At 44.9% G+C, this 3276-nt stretch overlaps 1 protein-coding gene across 1 annotated transcript in view; it reads right to left on the bottom strand.

Moving 5' to 3' along the window:
• Nucleotides 1–1601: 1601 nt before the first annotated feature.
• Nucleotides 1602–3276, bottom strand: part of LOC108761079 (F-box/LRR-repeat protein 14) — a 2794-nt gene continuing 1119 nt past the window's right edge. Inside the window, exon 3 of the mRNA XM_018507413.1 lies at nucleotides 1602–3271. Within this exon, the coding sequence (XP_018362915.1) occupies nucleotides 2097–3271 (1175 nt within the window). The 3' untranslated portion in view covers nucleotides 1602–2096. The remainder of the gene's footprint in view (nucleotides 3272–3276) is intronic.

Here is a 3276-nt window from a genome sequence, read left to right as displayed (position 1 = left end):
CCTTGTTAAGACGTATTACAATTCCGCAGAGTTTGATCCGCGAATATTTGATATCCCCGCGTCTCCATCTGCATGTGTGTCGCGACGCTCATGACCTGCACCCACTACTTCAACCTGTACTCAAATTTTCCTGCAACGGCGAGCATCTGACTCAATCCGTCCTCCTCGCAAACTTCCATCCCGTGAAAACTACGAATAATTAGTGTAGAACCATTGCAATACAATTTAAAAAATTAAATCATTATTCACTATAAAGAATATGACTATCAGATACAACTAGTAGGAAAAACCTCGAGGAATCGTAATCAATTAGCTCTCCATACAGAACATCCAAAATTAACTATTATTAAATCAAAGTTTAATAAAGGTTGATGTAATATATGATAAAACTAAAATGGGGAAAAATATAAATATGTAATGATATATTTTAATTGTAAACTAAACAATAAGCGTTTACATTAAAACATACTAAAGAACAAATAGATCAATTACGTAACAAATTAAGTTATGATCGATGTATATCAAAAGAAAAAATAATCCAAAATATGATTACAACAGCAAGAAACTCCATTAGAATTTGCTTATAAATACTTTGGAAAGTCTGGAAAAACAGCAACCGTAAGAGGAGAAGTTGTTTATATAAGCAAATGTAAAATGCCGCCACGATCTTCGCTAGTGCTGTGACCTACACCCGCGACTTTATCTGCACCAGCGTCTTTACCTGCACCCGCGACTTCAAGTTGTATTCTGAAGATTGTATTCTGGCCCTGGTCTTTGATCAATTTCGTTAATAGAAATAGAAAACTTGTCGAAAGTGCTACTTCATATTGCACTTCACAGTCATTAATTATGTATAACAGCTCATAATTAAAGATAAGTGAATTATTATCAAGATAATCACGTTTTATATCCGAAACATCCAAACGAAGAATGAGTAATATTTATCACGTTCGAATTAATTCAACTTATTTAATAAAAAAAAAAGTATATTATGTACTCTTAAAGTACATATCATAATTTTTGTTCAGGATGCACAGACGTTTGATCATTACGTCATATTTTTGTTACTAACATTTTTGTTGAAACTCGCGTGTTCCAAGAAAAAAATGGCGATAAGAAAACTAATTTAGAGATTGAAACCATTATTGCATCGCTGAGTTCGAATTTGCCATGGCAAAGGTAATCCCTATGTGTTATGTAATGCAAACACGGTAATCAGTATAAGAGTTCTCTTTAAAACTTTTAGAGTAAATTGTCATTCCGAAGAAATCTCACTCTTAAAAGATTGAAAACTGAGCCTGTTTTTCAGGGCACCGTTTTTCAGGCAAATGGCATTACGTCTTTTCGAAGATAGCTTTCTTTTCTAAACAAAAAAAAAAGCGACCGTTTCGAGCACACATACGCATTTCCGATCGTACTTGATCGTCGCGCGTCAAAGACGATCGCTAGATTAATTAAACGAAGAGTTCGACGAGTCTCAAATTACTCGATTCAATTCTCGGCTCGCTCGACTCTCGAAAATTTAGAAAAAAAAAAAGAAACGAACGTCGCGTCAGGGATATTCTCGCTCGTTACTTCCAAGGCTACGATCAACGACACGCAGTTGGTAATCGACATATAACATTTTTTAGATTAAAGATTCGAATTAATTATTATTTCGACGAGTTTAATTTGTCATGTTGAAAGTACGAAAATAAACTCTAAATTCTTTGAAATGGAAACTTACTCTAAAAGGGTAAAAATTGGGCCAATCTTGAAAAACAGTGCCCCTCGAGAACCAGCGGTTGTTTCGCTCTCTCTCTCCAGAGAGAGAGAGGGGAAATTCCCATCTCGGGCGGAGAAACGAGCTAAATTCGCTATTTACGCTATTCGCCGACGACGTCGTAGATACCGATGTCGAGGGCGCTCGGGCGACTTCGTGCGCCGAGCGACAGAAACGGACTTACCGCCTGCGGCAGGAACATGCGCGCGAAGACGTAGTTATCCTTGGGTCGCTGCGAGGAGTCGTCGTCGCCTTGGTAACGATGACGATGCCGATGACGATGACGGTAACGTTGGCAGCGTTCGTCCAGAGCACTTAGCCACGGAAAAAGCCATCACCGCACGTGCCACAGACCAAGATTTAACGTACTGAGCTGTGGCAGCTTCATGATCCGCTCGAGGCCGCTGGTGGTGATTTTCGTGCAGCCGTACAGGTCGATGCACTTGAGATTCTTCATGCTCTCGGCGACGGTGTGCAGACCCCGGTCAGTGAGCCGGCTGCACTGGCCGATGTTGAGGGTCTCGAGGTCGTGTAGGGTCTTGGCGATCTTGCAGATACCCTCGTCGCTGATCTGGCAGGCGGACAGTGACAGGGACTTTAGGTTGAACAGACCCTGAGAGATGTGCACGAGTGCCTGATCGCCGATCTTGTCGCAGAACGACACGTCGAGCGACGTGATGCGACTGCCGCCCTCGGCCAAGTACGCCATGCCGATGTCGGAGATGTTGTCGCACGAGCGTAGGTTTAACTCGCGTAGACTCGACATCCTGGCCAGGTGTTTGACACCGGAATCAGTGATACACACGCAGAACGACAGGTTGATGGACTTGAGGGTGGTTAGACCGAGCGACACGTGCCTGAGCGCCTCGTCGCTCAATCGTTGGCAGTCCTGCAAACTCAGGTGCTCCAAGGCGAGATTACCGTCGGCGGTCTCGCGATTCAGTCCAGCCAAATGAGCAATGCCCAAGTCAGAAACGTGCCAGCAACTTCGTAGATCCAGTCGCTTGAGTTTCTTCAGGCCCCATGCGATCAGCAGCAAACCGGTGTTGGTGATGTTGCAGCAACCACCCAGTTCAAGATGCTCGAGATTCTTCAGAAACTGCGCTATCCTGCTGAGCGAGGTATCCGTCACTTGCTTGCAGAGCGATAGGTTGAGCTCGATGAGGGACGGGTATTCCTGGCAAAAAGCGTTCGTGATACCGGAGTCGGTGATGTTGTAGCAACCGGACAAGTTGAGTGCCTCGAGATTCGGCACGCCCTTTAGAACGTCGCTGAGGCCGCGTCGCAATGACAACACCTGTACCTTCTTCACGCCGCGTCTTACCAAGCTAGCGAATAACGCCGGCGCCTGTTTCCTGAGGTGCAGTCGCGCTTCGACTCCTCGCCAAACCGAGCGATAGTAGGCGGCGTCGCGCCACGCGGTGCATACTTGAGCGGCGCGTCCCTTGTCGCGTACGTCGAGATAGCTGAAGATGAGGGCTAGAATCTCCGGATACAGGGAGGACACGTGGGTG

The sequence above is a fragment of the Trachymyrmex cornetzi genome, unplaced genomic scaffold (assembly GCF_001594075.2).
Source record: "Trachymyrmex cornetzi isolate Tcor2-1 unplaced genomic scaffold, Tcor1.1 scaffold24, whole genome shotgun sequence".
NCBI lineage: Eukaryota > Metazoa > Arthropoda > Insecta > Hymenoptera > Formicidae > Trachymyrmex > Trachymyrmex cornetzi.
This window is presented reverse-complemented; position numbering and strand designations above follow the sequence as displayed.